The following is a 21,288-nucleotide window of genomic DNA, read 5'->3' as shown; positions in this document are numbered from 1 at the left end:
TATCAAAGAAGATTTGAAACTAGAGATTGAGACCATAAACTCATGTTTACAATGTTTACTGAGGTAATAAATCAAGAGAGAAGTAGAGTCATTTTCTCATAGACTTCTATACAACCAGAGGAGTCGCCCCCTGCTGGTCAGTAGAGAGATGCAACTTTAAGACACTTCAGCATTCACCTCACTCGGCAGAACCGGAGGTTACCGCCTGGTTACAACAGGTTACCACCAAGTGCACGTGTACATGTTTGTTTGTGTTCCCCGTTACCTTCGTACCTGCATATCCAGCAGCTTATCCCCCCCTAGAAAGGCCATCTTATGTTAACTAAGTAAAGCTGCCTCACATTGACCTGCTTTTGAAAACCCATGCTCACCTCAACGGGAGAAGAACGGTTAGGATCATCTGCATATTCTTTTGATCTCGCACCGGGTCTCTTGGAGCATCCGTCATTAAGGAAGTTCGCTCGACGCTCCCTCTTCCTCTAATCGTGGCTGAAGCTTCTCCACATGCCCCCTTCTCTGCTAGTGCCCTTCACTCCGTCGCAGCCCCTTCAAAATCCTCTACCCTGCTGCCGCCCTTCGCTTCAAAGCCGCCCTAAGTTGGCTTGAAAGCCAAAACCACTCTTGTACGTCCTTCACCGCTAAGCTGACGTGTTTGTGTCTGCGCCGTGTTGCCCTTGGGGTGGGTTACCTCCACCTCCACCCCCTCCATCTCATCTCTTCTCCTCCCTCACCTTGCTGTTTATCCGTCTCTGGGCTCGTCACGTCCCTGAACCTGCTCTAATTAGCATCCCACACAACACTGTTTATTTACTCAGGTACCGACAGAAGGGGAGGGAGGTGAGAATGAAAGGGAGAGTCGGAAAAGGGGGAGAAAGAGACAGAGAAAGCCGGGAAGAGGAAGAGAGAGAGAGAGCGGGAGGGCTGGGAACGGGAAGAGAGGGAGAAATGATTCAGAGAATCAAAGAGCTGCGAGTCTCTTTCTCATAGCGGATGCAGAGGGTAATGATAGTTAGAAAGACATGATGCAAAAAGTCGAGAAAGTGAGAGACGGGGAACTTTCCCCGCCTCTCCACGCCTCCTCTCTGCCTTTTCCAGCGTTTCATCTGAGATGCAGAGTGCCTAAAATTAGCAAGCTGGCAGCTTCCTTCCTTCCCTCCTTCCAGAGCCCCCATTAAAGTGCTCCCATTGCGTCGAGTGATCATTAAGGTGGGACCGGGAGCGCAGGTGTTATCTTAGTGTCCCAGTCGAGGTTGCAGTGGCATCCCTTTTTCCTTTGCAGGGCCAACGTGAACAAACATTTTGCATTCCTGATTGGGGAGTGTTTATGTGTTAATGTATCCGAGTATTACAGCGCGCAATGCACGTCTTTCTTTGCATGAGGGGCGAGTTAATAAAGGAAGGATGAAGGGAGAGGACTGAGCTAGATGGAAATGGACAGGTCCTCTCTTGTGTGTGGTGTTCAACCTGTTGTGCTGTGGTCATGCTACCTGATGCATTTTTGTATTAAGTCTTATATCCAACTTTCTGTGTCCTATGTAACATGTCAAGCATTCTTGACGACCACCCGGGATTTCAGGTCTCTGTGTGCTTCAAGTGTTGTGGACCACTAGGGGTGGGAATCTCTAGGCACCTCACGATTCCATTCGGATTCAGAGGGCTACGACGTGATTATAGAACGATTTATCGATTCATCTTGATGCATCAACATTTTTATGTACCTGATTATTTTTTTATCACTGTGTTTATCTGCTATTTGTAATGATACGTGATTAAAAATCGGATGAATTTACTTCCATTATCTTTTATTAATTCAATATTGGGAACAAAAAAATAAATAAATGAAAGTGGGCCTTTAGCAAAAACACAGAATTCAGCATGTTCTGAGTCATGTGACATAACAAGCTGCCCTCCATAAAGCTTTGGTTTGGTTGTAGAGTGAGAATATCGCTGTGTCTGTAAAAACGTTGAGATGAATGTTGTATCTCGGGTGCAACATAGAGCGAACGCTCTGATTCTCAATGACTACGCTATCATGGAAAGGGGCAAAAGGGGGACAGTCTTTGCTCAAAGGCATTCACTGTTTCATACGGTTCACGCATAAAGGGATCAACGTAGTTGTGTGAAGAATAAAAAAATAGAAACCTTAAAACATGAGGACCATGTCTCCTTTTAGACCTCTGCATATTTTTGGGATTATTTTTGGAAAGTCATAAAACTTGTCGGATTACTCCCCCACTTTCTAGATAACAAGGGGGTTCAGACTTGGTTTGATAATCCAACAAGCATGTTTGAAGCATTCCGGGGGCCTTTAAGTCTAGTGCATGCCCTTTTCACTCATCTACCCGTTCTTGTGCACCTCCGCAAACCTCCACAATTATTTAATTGACCCTTCGCCTAGTCCTGACCTCGAACGCAGTCTGGTCACAGACAACTATCCGGCTCTGCTCCATAGACTCTCATGCAGTTGTTTCAGATTTTCTTCATCTTTATGTTGGTTTAGTGGATTTGGAGCTGGTCATGGTTTAATGTTGTTAATAGTGATACTACCCGGAGAGATTGGAAGGAGCTATACGTTTCTACAACGTTACGTTCTTCATAAAAACCTTTTGGAGCTAACGTTAGCAGTGTACATAAGCACATCGTTGAGTAGCGTTTAAACTTCCATGCTACGTTAGCTACTAAATGGATACTGAATGTTTACACATGCTGCTTTTACTTTTTAATTATTGTAACAGTGAATTATGACCTACCTGGCTTTACAGGAACACAGTTCCTTCATTTCCAGGTGATGTGGTGGTTCACCTTTACACTGTGATCTGTAGGCTTTAGCTTCTATCTTTATCTTTTTAACCTGTTTTCACTGCTGAATTCCTTTGACATTCTATATGCATATATATAATTTATTTATATTTGTCCTTCAAACATATTGTTGACCCTTCTGTCTGTTTCTCTCTGAAATAGCTTTTTGAGATGACATTTCTTCATGGAGTGCAGTTAGTGACAGTGTGGGCTCCATGGTATCTCTGACAACTAGACAGACTACCGGCCGTAGCGAAGGGTCAAGTGTGACTTGACCTAGTGCGTGCCTCTCGAAATTTGAAACGTTGTGATCTACGGTCTGACTCCTTTTTTAGGAGTCATTGCTGGTCTATATAACCAGCTGGTGGTCACAGAATTTGTATTTGGTATTGTCTTGTCCAGCTGGAATGGGAACACGGTCTTGGTGTTTAGGGTCATGCTTCTCAGAGGGTGACCAATCAGTTCAAGTCCACACGAATCCGCTGGTTAAATCAGGGCATTATTCCATCTCTGTCATTCCATGTCAAACTATGTGTAGCCACCGTTTCACACTGGGACAAATAGTTTGTTTCATGTTCCCCCTTGCGTCCTACATTACATCCGACTGAGCTCACCATGTTTTTATCTGCTCAGGCAAGGTCACCCTGCATGTCATACATCCACCAGTTTCCCCTTTCTTTCATGTGTGTTATCGACTTCTGTAGCAATCTTATGGCACATCGTCATTTCCTGCCTGGTTCCTGTTGGTCACTCAGCAAAAATGTACTCGCAGCAGCTTCCTGACATCAGTGACTCTGCACATTTCTGAATCAAAATATTGGCCTCTGCCAGTGTTTTTTCACAGACTTGAGTTCAGCAGATGAAATGGCCATTTCTCACATGCTGTCACACTGAGTATGTGGGATAGTAAAGCATTCTGAAATCGTCCCTTCTGTTTGAAGGTCTAATTGTGGAAATTTCAGCAATATTTGAACTTTCAGTTTGTTTTTCTTACACATTCCCAGGCAGCATCAGTTGTCACCTTCCTGCACCGACAGCCCTCATTCCTCTCTTTTATTTCGTTTCCTTCTCCGGCTCCCTTCCCTTTCTCCGCCACTCTTTAGTGCTGTTTGACCTATTCAGAAGGGTCCAAATGTCACGGCAGAGGGAAAGGTCAGGTAAAGGTTTAGTGTCGAGCATGGCTAACGCAGTGCTGCCTGCCTGAGGTGGAGAGGAGCATGGTAACACTCGAGACCTTGAACACAGGCACTCGGACACACTGCTGTCACCTCCGCTCCACGCCGACGCCACTCACAGCTCTGAGCCGGCAGCCATGTCATCTGTGCGCATGTGACTGTGAATGTGTGTGCGCACGCTCATTTGGTTCATCTGCGAGCGTGGATGATTGAGGACGTTACAGTTTTCCGGGGAGGACACATGGCTTCGTTGGACATGGGGTCAAAGGTCATTGGTTGTCAGGGGTTTACAGCATCCTGCCTTCAAAGAGCCTTGTGTTTTGTTTTTTTTACCGAGGGTCCAGCTTGTCTGCAGTGACCGCTAATTCTGAAATCCTTAAGCCATGGACGGAGGGGTTTATATTGTCATTTTCCTTGTTTAGATACGAAAAAAAGTGATTAGTGAATTAGTTTTTATTTATTTTTCTTTCTATTTCAATACAAGTAAAGCAGCCAGGGTCTCGGTTAAGCATATTCTCCAAGAGGAACGGCGGGTTAGCAGAGGGATTTCTCTATCGATTAATCTACATCCACATGCAGGGCAGAGCAGCGGGACCCTAATTGGAATGGATTTCTCAGTTGCATTGATTTGCTCAGGTGACAGTGGATGACATATGGGTGTGTGTGTGTGTGTGTGTGTGTGTGTGTGTGTGTGCGTGCATGCCATGAATACCATATGATGCTGTAATGTCAAAATGCTGTAAAAGCCGTGTGTGTGTGTGTGTGTGTGTGTGTGTGTGTGTGTGTGTGTGTGTGTGTGTGTGTGTTTCACCTTCTCTCCTTGGCCCTCTCATTCAGCAGAGCTCTGGGATGAAACGAGGACCTCTGCAAACAGTGATTTCATTTTCCCCATGACCGCCTTCGCTCCAGACCTCTAGCTCACACACACACGTACACCTTAGGCTGGGGAGCAAAGATGAGCAGTTAGCATGCGTGCAGGAAGAAGCAATCGAGCACAGATAACACTTAAATTCATTCAGGAGGAAAAAACAAATGGAATGATCTAATTCCCTTTTGGACCGGAAGATTCTCTGACTGTCCCTTTTTATTGTTGTTTTAATAATGGCCAGAAAAGGGCGAGAGAGAATTTTAAATTTGTTTTGTTTTAATTACCTCTCTCACTCACTCAGGTTCACTAATCCAACATGCTGTGTGTGTGTGTGTGTGTGAGAGAGAGAGAGAGAGGGGAGGTTGTTGAAAGATGGCCGCTGGACATGGCTTCTCACAGCCGGCTGGCCCCGACCCCCCGTGATCTGCCCTCTTATCTAGCCCAGATCCTGGCCTTTCATCTGGGCTAAAACCTGGGGGAGATTGGCCTCTGATGGGGTTTTTTGTTTGGCCCTCCTTCCCTCCCACACGCTTCATTCCAGACCCCCTCCATCTCCAGGCTCTATCTTCGAGTCCCAGATGAGCATTGCTCTCACCTACAAGGGAGATAACAAACCTCACACTACTCTGCTCCCTGCTTTTGCTTTCCTAAAAACACCTCACATTCGATGTTTTTTTTCCCCAAACTCCACCACAAGAGAAACTACTTCCCGTGCGCTATTGTGGGAGCAAAATGCAGGACCCTGCAGTTGAAACAGTAGTGGGCCAAGAGCGAGACAAAAGAGAATCTGAGAATGCATCGGGGATGCTACCAAAACACAGCGCTCTCCGTGTTTTGACATTTCACAGAGCGGTGCTTTCGTTTCTCTCTGAATTGCATTGCTGGCTAACAATAGGCAGGTGGTTTTTGGCGGGTCGGCCCTTCGGTCTTGTCTGAAGCGCCTCTACACGTGACGCTGGTCCAGGTCTGAGGGTGTGAGCTGAAGTTGTTTGTGTGTGTGTTTTTGAAGCTTGTGCAGTTCACTTCATTCCATTCCAGGTGGATGCCTGGTCCGTCCCCACACTGCCCTCCTGCTCAACCCTGACCTGTTTCCAGCATAAACAGCAGATCCTCACCTCTCACCCCTCTGGCTTTACCTGATAATCTGTCTCTGTGGATCACCCCCACCTTGTTTTTTTTCTCTCTCTCTCTCTCTCTCTCTCTCTCTCTCTCTCCCCCCCCCCCCCCCCTCAGTGTCACGTTCTCTCCAGAAACCAGGTCTTTGCGTCACCCTAGCCCTGACCTCTGACCCCAGTCAGATTAGAGCGGTTGGCGTTTCAAATCCAGCCGCAGATTGAGTAGCATCTGTGACCTCCCTGCGCATTTCTCCCCTTGTCCTGCTGTGTTGTACCCCTCAGAATCAAGACGGGGTCCGTCAGATCTCAGTACCAGTTGGTTAGACACAGGTTTGAAGTGGAGGTCATTTTCAGGCCCTGAAACAGGTTAATGGGCCGGTGTCCTCTAATGTAATATAGATAGATTTTAGTGGCTATGTAAAGTATTCAGACCCCTTCACTTTTTGCTCTCTTTGTGTTTTAGATTGATTAGATAAAGTGTACCTTTTGTCCAGAAACCCGTCATTACAAAGAAATATACGAATTTGTTGAATTTCATGCTATGGCACACAATTGAGCTAGGTCTACCTTGTGTTTTGTATAATTCCCTGAAGATACTGTGTCTATAGATACTGTAGAACTTGATTGGATGCAAATTCAATTGATTGGACATGATTTGAAAAACTGAAATTTCAATATTTTTTTGTGATACATATTTCAATGTAAACAAATACAGGGATTAGCGCCACACATCTTGTACTTTAAAAAAAGTTGAAGTTGCCACTTTAAGAGCAGAATTAAGAAGCGAGCCCTATAAACAGTAGGTAATTAATGACAAACACTGGATTAGTCTTTGAGAAACGTGAGAGTTTTACTTTAGCATCAAGCTGCAAAAAAAGTTGTGTCATGACGTGTTTGAGTTGACTGGCAGACGTCGCACATCCAGCGATGTCACCACTACATTGCTCGTCGCACTGTCAATGCTGAAGCAATATGACTCTTTTTTTGGATAAGTGTTAAAAATACCAATTGGAGGACATGGTGATATAACACTAGCCTTTGCTTTGTCTCTGCATTTGACCACAGTGTCTCTGCCGTTCTCCTATCTGAGTCTAGAGCATCAGGATCAGATGCAGGTTTACAGGCCCAGCTCTGGAGCATCTTCAGCTCTCTGGTTTTCTTTCAGACAATTTGTTTCTTTTTCTCTGCGTCTCACTGTGAACGAGAACCACCTCAGCAAGGCAGAGAAGGATGACGACGGGGCGAGCTAACTGTCACTGGTACATAACAAGTGAATAGAGCCTTTTTCTCTACCATCTCCCATGGGACTGAGCTGGACAAGGAGTTGTTTTCATGCTGATTATGCAGATGGAGGCACACTGAGATTCTGTAGTCATCGTGACTGCCCCATTCTTTATGGTCATAGTCATCATCACAGAAACTCACCTGTTGTATCAGCGTACTTCCTGTAGTAGAGCTCAGAGAGTGAGGATGTGTTCAACTGGTAGCTTCAGGGCCTCCGGGAATCAGGGAAATACTTCTATGAAAATACCAGTCTTCTCCGATACGAATTTGAAAACTTAGCCTGACTTTAGAAACACTTTTGTAGTAAATGTTATGTTTCACAATAAGGCCCTAGGCCTGTAATGAACCATCCTATGGAAGTACAACTTTGAGGATTACTCGGTTGTCTTTCCTCATTAATTTCAACCATATTAGCGAAGCGGCTCTAGGAATGGCAATGTCAGTCCAGACTTAAATATAGCAGCTATTGTCACCAGATCAGCAGAATAACTTTTTCAGACTCCTCCAATTACGACATTATTTCTCAGAAGTGCAGACCTGCAGCCTTATCAACAGCAGAATCTGAGTTTTACAAAATCCTAAAATCAGTCTTTGGTTAAATACCAAACACGGTCAGTCAATCTCTTGTAGATTGTACAATGCTCTCTGTAATGCTAAAAATGAAAACACCCTGTCCATAAAAAAGTGGGCAAAGGAAGCAGGAATGGGGCTTTGTGAGGACGCTTGTGGGGGAGATTTGCAGTTTCCAATGGTCCTAAACTAAGTCCATGGATTGGAACACTGCTGGAAAAATGAAGATATTTTAAGACCCCATACCAGGAGAGAAATATGAGTTTAACATGTTGGAGACAATGTGGCTCAATGGAGGCAAATCATTTCCATATATTCTGTGACCGTCCCACGCTGATTTTATATTGGAATGGCATTCACAAATCATTAAGCACGGTATTCAAGACTGAAATGCTCCTGAACTTGGAGACTCTTAATCTGGGCCACGTTTTGTTTTTGAAACAGAGGAGGGACAAAAAGCTGCTGCAGGCCCTTTCGGAGGCAAGTCAAAATATCAATCACTAGAAAGTGGCTGAATCCAGCACCACACTGAAAGATTGGTACAGAATAACTTTGGAAATATTGAAAATGGAAAAGTTGACTTATTCTTTGAAGATCCAAATGACAAATTCTCTCAAATTTAGAATGACTGAATGAATTTGTAACCCTCTATCGATATGTGCTCCTGGAGTATCGTCATCAGGTCCACATTTAAAAATGTCCAAAATATTAGTTCATGTCCAGAAACTTAAAACTTAGCTGTACTTTGTGTTTAGTCGGCTAAGCTAAGATGTTGAACATGGTAAACATAGCCTGCTGAGGATCAGCTTGGTTACATTGTCAGTACAGTTGCATATGTCCATGTGTACATTAATTTGGCAAAAATAAGGTTAATGAAATGATCGTAATATTTGCTGTCTAGTGCCTCCTGTCCCTACTACCTCCTGCTACAGGCCATGGACATTGATGACATGGAGCCATCTGTATGTCTGAGCAAACACATCTGTGTGCAGACGCTTGTAGACACAGCAGTGCAAGGACAGTGCGTGACAGAAACAATCTGTGTACATGATCAGATTAGATGTGGGATCACCTTCCTGAACACATTTGCATAGTAATGAGAAAAATTGACGGGACAAGCTTTGTGTTTTAAGTGCTTCCTACATTCTTAGGATGATGGTGATGAATTTAATGTTATCTTACTGTCTAGCATCAACTGCATTGATTTTCTTACAATTTGATCCGTCTCGAAGTTCAAACAAGACATGCTGCTCCCTTAGTATTGCTACTTTTCTGGGTGGAATAAGACAAAGGGATCTATTAAAACAGATCTTGTTTTTGTGTGGAGTTACTTGGTGTCAGGTGACGTCTGCTGAATCATCTGTGACAAAAGGATTATAGGCCTACTGGTTCTGCTTCGCCAGCTGTTGATACGCACCCCCCCCCCCCCCCCCCCCCCCCCCCCCCTCCCCCCCTCATGTCCGACCGTAAACTTTCACATGGCAGAATGAATCGCCAAGCATTGCCTCTACCCCAAACTCTGTAGCCACATAATATGCCAAGAGGAACACACATCCCACGGTTTTATTCCACTCGGTCTTCAGCCAAAGTCACAGTCAAACTGGAGTCAACTATCCACACAGAGGAATATCTCCAGTTTTATGGAGTCGTAATGCGGTAGGGGTACTGTATAAATAATCTCCACGCACAGAAACACTTCCAGCTGTTAAACAATATGCCCATTGCAGATTTTCTTTGTGAATGCATGAAGCGTCTTGCTCAGACTGCTTTGAAAATGAATACAGGGGGGTGTTATTGAGAAATTCTGTTGTTGAATATTTGCCTTTTGTGACACCTCCAGATTGTTGCACTTAATGCTGATTATTATTATTACAGACTGGAGTGCTTGTATCAAACGTTGCTGTTGAAAGTCGGGTCATGATGTGAAATTCAAACTTCACAGGCTGTTTACAATTAGGCCCTTTGATGCATTCCTCTGTAATCTCTCCCTCCTTTTGATATAAAGATTCAGTATTGATATAAATGAAGGGACTTTGCCTTTGTTTTTAAAGCCATACCTGTGGCTTTTGATTGATGGATGGAAACTGTACGGTAGATTTATATAATATAGACTTGTTTAAAACCTCACTCTTGAGGGCATAGTTTCCCCAAAGACTTCAGCAGTATTTTGTATCAACACAGTCAGAATGGTGATCCACCGAGTGAAAAAGCCTTATCCCCGTTGGATAACCATGAAATGTTATTTGTGAACAGGGGATGATAAAGTAAATCCAGGGCTTTCTTCAGGGGCATCCTCATTGCCTTCGGCCAGGTTGCAGTGCTGGTCAGTGGAGGGGGAGATGAGAGGGGAGCCCCTCTTCATCTAGTAAAGATCCTGCCGTTTGGCAGCTTTCACGCTCCACTGGCTGATCCCTCCAGGAAGTGAGGGGGGGGGGGGGCAATAAGGAGCCCCCCTCTCCCGCAGATCCCCAGCATGTACCACGGCTGCATGCTGAGCCCAAATCAAAGGGGGCAGTCTGTCTTTAGCCTGGGGGAGAGTGAGTCTGCTGTGTGTGTGACCAGAGAGACATGGGTAATAGGACAGCTTGTCACACTCGTGCAGATGCCTGTATTTTTGACAGTTGGTTTGCTTCTCTCCTGCTTGGGTTGCACAGTAACAACACCATCAAAAAAACTGATGCATTTGCATTGAGGTCACATTTACAGTCGTGATCTTCGCACCTTTCAGAAGAGATCAGAGGAAGTCATGTAGACGTCTTAGTTATTCCTTTTAGATCAAACACATTAAAGACTGCAATCACACGATGTAGCAATATTGGCAGTTATTGTTGATGTTGATGTTGAAACTTGAGGTAAGAGGGTTAGGGTTGTTAAGGTTGAAAGGGCTATCTAGTGTCACTGCAATGACTAATACAAATGTTTCTTTTGTTCTGTTTCAGTTGGTAGCCAGTGAGTCCAGCCTTTCAGATGAAGAGCCTTCAGTTCCGGAGCATCGCCCCCAAGGCCCCGGCCGTGGTGCCCTCCCCCTCCCCTGCGGTCCTGTCCTGCCAGCCTCCCTCTACCCTCCCTGAGGCTACCACCGCCTCCAGCCCCAAGTCCATCATTGTGCCCACCCAAAACTATGCACTGATGCAAATAGCAGGTCAGGATGGCACATTCTCTCTGGTGGCACTGCCCCCTTCTGTGTCCTCTCAGACACCACAGCAACAACAGCAACACACCCAAAAGAACCTGAAGTTGCCCATTCCCAGATACCAGCCAGTGAGGAGCAAGGGGACCGCAGATAAGGTCAAGTCACCACCACTATCTGCTAGGGTGAAAACAGCCTCCAAGGTTGCTGTGACAGCACAAACTAAGTCAGTTGTAAGTGGGGCATCAACAGTGATGAAGAAAAAACAGCAGGAGTGCAAGCACACAAAGGAAACCCTAGTGCCCAAAGAGGAGCCTTCAGAGCAGGTCATTCTGATTGAACCAGCCTCCTCTGACATCTCTGTCACTGCTCTACTCCCAGACAATGCTGTCCTGTACCCGGGTTCTCAGTTAGAGCGAGCTCAAGATGGCTCTGAACTACCTACTACAACTAGTCTTATTCAGAATCTCCAGTACCCCGCTGCTGTCAAAGGCTCTCCAGGCAAATCCCAGGAAGAAAGTAAGACTACACTGAGGCTGTGCCCATCTAAGTCAGCTGCAGCCCAGCCCCAGAGCAGTATCACTGTCCTGTCCTCGGCCATTTTCAGCAAAGCAGTCCAGATTATCCCGTCCCCACCTAAAGGTAAACTGCCCATTCTGCCCTACTCTAAAATGAAAAGTACCCTTATCCCAGCTGCCAAGCTCAGCAATTTGTCCCCAGAGAAGAAAGGTTTCTCTTGCCAGACTGGACTCACCAGCCCCTTAGATCCTACATCCAAGATCCTCGAGACAGCTGACGCCTTGGGTCACAACCAGGTGCCAAAATCAACTCTACAGCCCCAGGCCAAGACCACACTCATGCCTGTGTTGGGAACCCTCCAGAAACCACCTGGCAAGAAGAGGGGGAGGAAGAGAAAGACCATGGAAGACATCTTGGCATTTGAGGCCAGAAAGAAGAGGTCTTTGTCTTTCTTCCGTAGAAGGGTCCCAGAGAAACCACCAGCAGTTGTTCCAGGCTCCAAACAAAAGGAAGTTGATATTTCAAAGAAGTACCGCAGCATCCGACCCAAGCCCATGTTGGTTATGGAGACAGTTCCCCAACTGGTTAGTTTGCCTGCCATTACACCGGATGGCCAAGAACAGGAGCTTGTTCTTGGTCATCAGCTACCCACCACTACCACAACCAAGGCCCTGGACTGTCCTCCCCAACCAGCCCCCGTAACCCTCCACCTGAGAGGTGCCTCCCATTCGCGAGTGTTCATAGGCAGCCGTCCGCTCCACCGTTGCCCCACCTGCAGCCGCTGTTTTCAATTCAAGCATCACCTCCAGAGCCACATGAACAGCCACACTAACAGCCGGCCCTACATCTGCCCAGTCTGCCGCAAAGCGTACGCTCACTCTGGCAGCCTGAGCACCCACATGAAGCTTCACCACTCCGAGGTACGCCCACGTCGGTCGCTGAGCTGCGAGTTCTGCGAGAAAGCGTTTGGATATGTGGGGGTTTACTTCAGTCATTTGAGAGAGGTCCACAAGGTGGTGCTGACCGTGGAGCCGTCCATCAGCCACCATGAGAATGACCCGTCTGTGGAGGGGTGAGATTATACATTGAGCACCTACTTCATTGTGACCTTTACGTTATAGCAAGTTTAATGCAGAGATACATTTAATGGCTAAATAAATAAATGCATGACCTGACTAGGCAACTTTTTCCAGTCATAACAAAGTTGTAAAAAAGCATTGTTTGTTATTTTCCTCACAAGGGCCAACTTCACACAGCCATCCGATGAGCAGGATCGCGAAGACCCGGTGGAGCTGCAGATTAAATGTGGCCGCTGCCAAGCCATCACTCCTACCTTTGCTGACATGAAGATGCATTTACTGCATGTGCATGGGGAGGAGGTCCAGGTTCCATTACATGATGGCCAATCGGTGCGGGTTGGCCGTGAGGCTGAGAATGAGCTAGTAAAGCATGCTGCCCACTACTGGCGACAGCTCAACGAGAAGCGCAACCTGGTCAAGTGCGGCAGCTGCGACGAGGAGTTCATTTCCTTTTCCAAGCTTAAGAGGCACATCATGTCCCAACACCGTGATAGGGAGGGGGAGGACAGCGAGACCCTCTCATCACCAGATAGGGGTGGAGGCCTTGGGGTCCTTGCAGCAGGTGCGGCCTTCAACTGTGTGCTTTGCAGCGAGGTGTTGGACACTAAAGAGGGGGTTATGGAGCACTGGAGGAGTCGCCACCACTGTGAGCAGCCCAACCTTCTGTGGGATGCACTGAGCTCCTACTCTGGCCAGGAAGAGGCTGAGGCGGATGGGGACCTGGACACTCCTGCTCCAAGCCCACACTATCCCGCCTAGCCCTTAGACGGGCACTGAGCCCTTACGGTGACTCCTTTCACACACACTCAGTCCTAACAAACGGCATCACAGGGATGGAGAGTTTCTGTTATGTCTTTTATCACTAGTTTCATCTCTCACCAGTTGAGGGTTTTGACTTGGTCCAAAAAAGAAAATGGTAAAAGAATATCAAGCCAATGGTGAAAATGTATCTTAGTGTTACAATTCATAATATATGAAGAATCCAATTTTATAGGTAATATTATTTTTCATGTTTTTTTGATTGCACTGTTTTGTTTTTGGACATTTTGTTTGGAGGTATGTATTTAATATCCTGTGGATTATTTTTTTCTACTGCTTATTTAAATCTTGTTAAAAGGGTAATTTATAACCTAGCTGACACAGTAATACTGTCAAAGGGTAACTTCTCCCAAATTCTTACCTCTTATGGGATCTAGCCATCCAGATAATGTAGTTCTACATCATTCTTTGGTGCCACACGGTGGCTATCACACATATGCACAGGTCAAGTTGTGACCATGCGATGATGTAGGCCGCACGTCCCAGTACAAATTCGTTATGTCGTCAAACAATCTGTTCCTTGTACTTTCTCGCAGTTGAGTAAACTGATAGTAGGTCAATTTGGCTTGTCGCTTGTAGCTTCATAACCTGAGGGTTGGTGCTTAGTTTTGTAACCAGTTTTTATTTATCTGTTTTCTGTTCTCGCAGTTATGGTTCATGCTGAACTACTGCTAGACCGGTGAATAAACCGGCGGTTTGCTGGGCTCATTGCTGACTTAAACCAGGTGTTTTTTGCTTCTTGCTGTGCTGTTAGCTCTCTGCTCTTGGAGGGATGCAACTTCGGCAGTGAGTACTCGTTAAATGGTAGGTCACTAGGGTAAGTTATTCCGGCAGAGCTTTAGTGCAAAGCTGCTACCGTGACTATGATTTCATGCCATGTGTATTTTTTATTTCTAAAGAAGGATGGCCGGTTCCAACCAATCCTAGACCTGGGGGGGGGGGGGTTGAACAAGTTTTAAAGGTTCTGCCAACCCGAATGTTGCAGATGGCAGCTGTTGTCCAGTCAGTTGCACAGGCGGCCTGATTTGTGTCAATAGAGCTCAATGATGCCTATTTTCACTTACCACACACTACACCACAGGCAGTTCCTGAGGTTACAGTTCCTGTTACCAATTCACAGTGATGCCGTTCGGCCCCTCAGGGTGTTCCGTACTTATGTCCCCTTCAAATCTGGCTCAATGGGCTCCACTTTGATCCCAAGTGGCACCGGGGCCAGAACGTCAGGGTGTCCAGCTTTTGTTGCCAAAAGAGGAAACCAGACCTCTCTCATCTAGAGTGATGCATCCAAATCTGAATCGCCCTCTGCCGTTGGAAGCCTGTCGTCCTGTGAACAGTCAGTGATCCACACTGTGTTCAATTTGAGGGCTCCCTCCACCAGGTCCCTCTACGCTAATCTGTGTAAGCTTTTTTCCAAGCGATGCACAAGACGTGGTGAGGTACCAAAGAGCTGCTCAGTGGCCATCATTCTGCGTTTCCTGCAGTCATCGTTTGATCATGGTAGTTTCAGTAGGGGAAGAGCAGACCACCAGACAGTGGGTGAACCCCTGTCAAAACAGACTTTCTAATTGAATTGTGGATGTGATTCTACACGGCTATAGGTCTCTGGTCCTGCCTGCACCTAGTAATGTAAAGTGCCAATCTACTCCGAGTGCGTCTACATCCTGGGCAGCCTTGAAAGAGGTCTCACAAAGACATGCTGCAACCTGGCGATCTTCATGTAACTCTGCTCACTAACATGGCTGCTCATCATGCTATGTCAACGGCAATCCTGTCAACGGCTTCCATTCCTTAGTGCGGTTAAGCGTTCCTCGTGACCTTGCTGGTATAATTCATACAGTGCTGAAGCAACGCTGTCTGGCGGTCAGGAAGAATGAAATGGAACGAGAGTTACGATATAGTGTGTGAACAGATTCTTTGATGGCATTAGGGTTTTGTACTGGGCCGTGCTCCTCACGTCATCTCAGGTCACAGGTGACTTTGTTGGTATGACAACTTGACCTGAGCACATGAGAGTCCGACGGTGATCCAGAATTCATAGAACCGTCGTTACATTCAGAAATCTCACTTCATGAGCACAGTTTTTGAGTTATCTGTGCTGAGATTTCTGCCTCCACCCCCAATGAAAAATTACATTTTCTAATTTGAATGACAACATCTCATTGTGGAAACGGTATCCCTGTCACTCTGTGATTATTCAAAGATCTTCTTTATCTCAACTGAAACTAACATGCTCATGGCTAGATGGCAATAGGGGAAAGTGAAATTATTTTTAGTTTTCCTTAATTTGGTTGGACTGACCCTTTTTAAAATACTGAGAAATGTCAATCTCATAACAAGGGCACACCGTCTACTGGCACACTGGCTGACAACTAATCTATTGGCCTTGGATTATTACAGTTTAAAACAAATCAGTATGTGTATACAATCCTTTAATGTAATATTGCTCCTGTTACGGAAAATCAATATTTCAGTTATGACTTGAACTTTCACGGTCCGATTTAAGGGCAGTATTAGGGTCCTGTGACAACCCGGACCCATGAAGGAACACTTTCCTAACCAGCACCCAAGTGACATCCGTGTGGCCTTCTGAAGAAACATCTGTGTTCATGCGTAGTGTGGCTTACCGTCAGTATGGTCCTCTGTGGGCCAAGTTCTGTTTCCTTGACTTGTTTATTAATGCCTATTTGTGTATTCGGTGATATGCCAAGGGTCTATTCACACTCGTGATTGTAGAAGTGAGTTTTGCATTAAGCTTTTTAACCACTGACAGAATACTTTTTGTTGACTTCGTCGATACGCAAAGGAAACCATCGAACTGCCTACCTGTTGTTGCCAGCTTATGTACGCACCTGTGGAATTGTGTGCACCCAAACTCTATTATTAGAGTTAATATAAACTGTTGTCAAGTCCAGAAAATATGCTATTTTATACTCTAGATTAATACAGAGGTCTTTTAGTATATTTATGCTTGTTGTTGGTCCTTAAAGAACCAGCACTGAGACTTTGCTTCTTCTAAGTTGGGGGATGCTTAATGTGTTGTTTCTTGATGGGAGGCCATTACGACATGGCAAGTATCTCTGCTAACATTTGTCTGTGTTTATCTTTCATATGAAGAAAAAAAGAACATCACAGGGTCAAGTGAATGTACCTGAATGTTTTCAAAACCCTACCAAAAGTATATATATATATGCTATATAGACTTATTCCATAGATAGAATATATAGATATATTGAGAAAAAAATACATATATATATATTTACATAGAGTAACTAGTGAATCAGCTGCTGTGTTCTGTCATAGTGGAGGAACGAAACAAGAGATGAATATATCATTGCCAACACTGGCAACAAAAGCCATGTAGAGCTGTCCTTATGTGTCTGACACAAAACGCAGGACTGTGAATGAAGGGCAAAGCACTGATGTGTACGTGTCGCACTGAGTGGGTAATCTACAGTATAGTGTACTGCTGTTCGTTGAATGCCATGTTTGAGTGTTCATCAGTGAACTGTCCTTTGTTTTCAAGCCTTCAACACAAAACCAGGAAGTGACAGAATTAAGGGTCAGACTCTTCTTTCCTCAGTTAGATGAGCAACATACATGACTGTCACTGTTAGCACAAGTCGGAAAGTGAAAGATCCCACATTAGGTGATGTGATGTGTTTGACTCACTGTTGACTGTGTCCAAAAAAAAAAAAAAAAGACTGAAAGTGTTTGTGTTTGTGACTGTTTGTGTTCCTGAAGAACCCAATGTTTATGAGAATAAAGATATGCTTTGTTGAGGACATTGTGTCTGTGCCGTGTTTATGCCTCACCGGGACAGAAATAAAAGAAAATAGAGGCATGTTTCCAGGTGGTCCGTCCGTCTGGTACATTCTTGTGAATCTCATGTCCTGATGGTTTCATGTAGGCTACAGTGAGCGAGGGAGCGGCTGATGGAGTGAGCGAGGGCTATATTCATTTTCTGTGAGTCACATATCAGTTTTTTTTTGCTGTCCTGCTTTGCCAAGGCCTTTAGGACACGGCATGCAGCATCTTGTTGAGGTATTTACACAGAAATCATCATTGAATATTTGAATCATTTATATGATAAAAAATACCAAAGAAAACAAGAAATGATTAACTTGTATTCCTAGTTTATGAATAGAATATGTAGAATAAGCATATTATTTAGTTAGAACCATGGCATGTATAGAAGAATGAAATCATTTTGTGTTAGTGTGAGTTCTTATTTAGCCAGGTAGTCATTGTAAATGAGAACTGGTTCTCAATTGACTTATCTGGTTAAATAAAGGCCAAATAAATACATTTGAACACAGACGTATGTCTGAGGTGGCAATCTAAATCACTCCGACGGTCTTTGGTTGCTGCCCAACACATTGATAGTCGTTCCACAACTCCTTGGACCCCAGTGCAACCCCAGTGCAACCGCATTGCTTGCGCTGTGTGTATTTATGCCCCTGCTGAATACCCTGCAGATGCAAAGGCCTCATCTACTGTAGCAAACACATGTGTAGGACAGATTGAGTGAAGAGCTGAGACAGACAGGAGGGTAGTGTCACTGTGTGTTCATCAGAAGAGATTCAGAGCATGGGATTAATTGATATTTAACTCTGGAAAGGTGTGCGCACGTGTGCAGTATGTAAGGGTCCAGCTAAGTGGGTTAGCTAAAGGGCTTTTGAGAGCCTACATATGCCGTAGCTCTGTGCTCCTCCCCTCCCAACAGTCCTTCCATGTGTCTGCTCTGCCATCAAAACATTCTCTGTTTCTACCTTTTGGTTTTAATGCACACTGCTATGTCTCTTTTACCAGCTAGAACCACACATGAGCCACATCACAAAAAGTAGCTTTGAATTGCAACATGATCGGTTGGAGACTGCTGAGGTTCAGAGAACGGTTTCCATGTTCTGAGATGAGCACAGAAACAATGGTTCTATTCCTTGTGACGGCTTCATATTTAATGGATGGAGATGACATTAGTATCTCCGGTTCCCCTCTGCGTGTCTTTTTCTGCTTTGCAGGATGCATTTAGAGCAAAAAGAAACACTAAACCACTCTTCAAATTCACAGACAACAGAGAGGGACAAATATGTTAGTAAGAGAGTGCGCTTTCTATTTGTTTCAATGCCGTCAGTACCAAATACTCTCTGCTCTGCCTCAGGCCCGGCCCATGTAGTCATTGCCACACCAGTGTGGAATGCAGGTCCTCAGCTCTAATTGATTTGGAGGCAAATGACCCTGTATCAAAGGTCAAAGGGCACTTCTGGTGTGATTTCTGCTGCTACTCAAACAAGCAACAGCCCGACAGAGAGTAAAAAGAAGCAACTCCCCGGCACAAAACAACCTCAGCAAGGTTTACGTCAACTCCTCAACTTCTTCAAAGTACTTTGCATGGACTCAAAGGTTTCAAATGAGAGCGACTCAACTTCAGGTGGCTTTCAGCTCCGGTGGAACACACAGATAAAGCTGCGACATCAGTACATATCGGGGCCCAATCTAGCATCGCCATCGCACCACATCGCAGGCGCAGATAAAAAGGAAAGCGCTATACGGTGATGCATATTTCCCTTTAATCAGAGCTAACGTGTACCGCAGCCGTCACACTGCACTCCCACCTCACCGTGGCTCTCTGGGGGGACAGCAGAGATCAAAGCTACCCCCCCCCCCCCCCCCGCTTGTACATGATCAGTGGGAAAGAAGGAGAACTGCTCTCCTTTCTCGTTCTTTCTTTCTTTGGGTCTTGCTCCCCCTTCAACACTACCGCAGTCCCAGGAAGTGTCGCGCTTGAGCAAGAAAGGTGAGGGACAAACGGTATGTATAAACAGAAATGTGCTTGCTTAGTGTGTGTACTAGTTTAGCTCTGTAGTTTTGACCCTGGCGCACTGATCGAGCAGCGAGGAAACAAGGCCGCGAAACAACAAGCAGGGGGACGGAAAATAACAAAACTGCCGTCACTGGGAGAATGCCAGGGGGAGATTTATAGGACAGTAAAAATGTGACCCACACTGACCACAGATGTTCTCGAGAACAACTTAGGTGGGGTGTAATGTGAGTGCAACATGCAATCTTTTGGCCGACGGAAGCTCCACTCCCACCTTCTCACTGTTCATGCTCTGTTGCCGGTCTGCCTCAACACACTAACATCCGTGAAGCCTCTGTCTGCACGTGTGATATGTTGGTGATACGTGAGCACATTCATCAAAGTGATTCTACGGTTTCATCAAAGATTTATCAACTCTCCTGGATGTCAGGACTTAGATGTACAAATCGGTAATCCCACATCTATGAACTCTCCCTCCATCTCTCTCTCTCTCTCGATCTAGAGATGTGATCCGCCCTTCCCTTCCCTGCTGCCTCTCGGTCTCAGGTTTCAAAGCGTCCCGTCTCTCCTCACCCTCCCAGATTAGTCATCTAATGAGCAGCAGGGCTGATCAGGTGAATAATTGATGACAGGCGGCTAGAGAAAGGTATCGATCCGAGCCGGGCTGTGGCTCTAAATGGAGCAGGGATGGAGACACCTCAGGAGGATGAGCAGGCGCAGGTACATCACTGTGTGGGCTGATTGGGATTCAGATTCATGAAGGGGATACGCATTAAGAGACGCCTCTGGAGGACACGGGCCTCTCAAAAACATGCATGAGATCACCGTTTAATGAAACTCAACCTCCACATTATGGAACAATGTTTGTTGCTTATACAGTTCTGCTAAGTTATGTTTAGATTGGGCAATGTGGGGATAGTCGTGCAGTGATTGATTATAATGGTCCAGAACCTTCAATGGGAGCAAAGTGTGAGAATCATTAGGTATGTGATGCAGTAGCATTGTTCATAAAAGACGTGAAAAAGTGAAAATAGCATGTCCCAGTGTCAACCGTTAAAGTGGCCATTATCAATATTTTTATGACGATAATTTATCAAATGACAATGTGAAAACTGTGACAGTGTCACTCATTTTGATGAACCTATAAGTGGATGATCACCCGATTGGACGTGAGTGAGGGGTGTGCGAACAGTCCTCTACTTCTCTGTATTGCTAAACCACGCCCACCTTTGAGCTACCCAATCAAATCCGCAGAACAATTTGATTTGAATAACTCTCAAAATGAAACCTCGCCCATATATTTGGCTCAAAAACATTAAGGAGCTGAAGACGTCCTAAGTGCTGTTTCCCTGTGACTTGAAGGCGTCAGGCTTCTCTAACACAGCGTTTGTAGCTGTAATTCATAGATGTTATCCAAGTATTTAGGAACCAGGAAATATAAAGACTACAACATCCCACATAGGGCAGAAGTGGGTCCAAAAATCACTAGTCTTTCACCCAGGAAACCGTTGTTTGTGCCGCGCATTAAACAAGTCAAAGTTGATTTAACTTCTGTACTTAACTCTTCTGTAGTTATTAGAACCCAAACCACGATCTTCTCCTAAACCAACCAAGTTGTGTTGTTGCCTAACCTAAGACCAAAGTTTATTTTGAAGACTGTACGCATGTAACGAGCAGTTTTTCTGGACATGCGAATAGAAACACACGAAAAATGAGGAGTAACTTTTATCATACAAATTGTTGTATGAGGACACAATGAAGAAGAATATCCACAAGGGGACAGATCAGGTCAAACAGTCACACAGAAATAACTTGCTTGCCATTTCTCTGCAAAACTTTCCGCTTTTTTTGTCCTCATTCTACCTGTTTTTTATTAATCATAACATGTAACATTTGGAATCTAATACTACTGAAGTCTTGGATGACGCAACATGACAAACTCCTAAAAGTCCGTCTGACAATACCTCCTAGCAACAGTCATCACGGCCAATGTCAGCCTATATAACATGAAGGGTTGGATGGTGAAGTAAGACCCTTTAGGACAAAAAACCTCCAAATAAAGATCAGATTTTATGTGCAGAGAGCCACTCAGTCGCTGGTTCATATTAAGTA

At 45.1% G+C, this 21,288-nt stretch overlaps 1 protein-coding gene across 1 annotated transcript in view; it reads left to right on the top strand.

Annotated features, from left to right (window-relative positions):
• The window catches only part of znf438 (zinc finger protein 438), a 43,521-nt gene extending 26,399 nt beyond the window's left edge, over positions 1 to 17,122 (top strand). Inside the window, exons 3-4 of the mRNA XM_079181231.1 lie at positions 10,751 to 12,532; positions 12,701 to 17,122. Coding sequence (XP_079037357.1) covers positions 10,779 to 12,532; positions 12,701 to 13,298 — 2,352 coding nt within the window. The 5' untranslated portion in view covers positions 10,751 to 10,778 and the 3' untranslated portion in view covers positions 13,299 to 17,122. The remainder of the gene's footprint in view (positions 1 to 10,750; positions 12,533 to 12,700) is intronic.
• The last annotated feature ends 4,166 nt before the right edge of the window (positions 17,123 to 21,288 follow it).

The sequence above is a fragment of the Pholis gunnellus genome, assembly GCF_910591455.1.
Source record: "Pholis gunnellus genome assembly, chromosome: 20".
NCBI classification, from domain to species: Eukaryota; Metazoa; Chordata; class Actinopteri; order Perciformes; family Pholidae; genus Pholis; species Pholis gunnellus.
Note: the sequence above shows the minus strand (reverse complement) of the source record. Positions and strands in the feature narration are given on the sequence as shown.